The sequence below is a fragment of the Merops nubicus genome, unplaced genomic scaffold, assembly GCF_000691845.1.
Source record: "Merops nubicus isolate BGI_N331 unplaced genomic scaffold, ASM69184v1 scaffold48116, whole genome shotgun sequence".
Classification (NCBI taxonomy): Eukaryota; Metazoa; Chordata; class Aves; order Coraciiformes; family Meropidae; genus Merops; species Merops nubicus.
Genome location: NW_008613870.1, coordinates 592 through 1,118, shown reverse-complemented (window position 1 = coordinate 1,118; position 527 = coordinate 592). Strand labels below are relative to the sequence as shown.

General features: G+C 65.7%; 1 protein-coding gene across 1 annotated transcript in view; it reads left to right on the top strand.

Annotated features, from left to right (window-relative positions):
- Positions 1–3: 3 nt before the first annotated feature.
- The window catches only part of LOC103774603 (frizzled-9), a gene marked incomplete at both ends in the record, with an annotated part of 1,109 nt that continues 585 nt past the window's right edge, over positions 4–527 (top strand). The window contains one exon of the mRNA XM_008942014.1: positions 4–525. Within this exon, the coding sequence (XP_008940262.1) occupies positions 4–525 (522 nt within the window). The remainder of the gene's footprint in view (positions 526–527) is intronic.

Sequence of the window (527 nt, the reverse complement as noted above, 5' to 3'; positions counted from 1 at the left end):
CCGCCGGGCGCCGCCGAGGGGCGAGGAGCCAACGGCCTGGGGGCCTGCGAGAACCCCGAGAAGTTCCAGTACGTGGAGAAGAGCCTCTCCTGCGCGCCCAGGTGCTCCCCCGGGGTGGACGTCTACTGGTCCCGGGAGGACAAGGACTTCGCCTTCATCTGGATGGCCGTCTGGTCCACCCTCTGCTTTGTCTCCACCGCTTTCACCGTCCTCACCTTCCTGCTCGACCCCCACCGCTTCCAGTACCCCGAGCGGCCCATCATCTTCCTCTCCATGTGCTACAACGTCTACTCCGTGGCCTTCATCATTCGCTCGGTGGCGGGGGCCGAGAACATCGCCTGCGACCGGGAGAACGGCGAGCTCTACATCATCCAGGAGGGGCTGGAGAGCACGGGCTGCACCATCGTCTTCCTCATCCTCTACTACTTCGGCATGGCCAGCTCGCTCTGGTGGGTCGTCCTCACCCTCACCTGGTTCCTGGCCGCCGGGAAGAAGTGGGGGCACGAGGCCATCGAGGCCCACAGCAG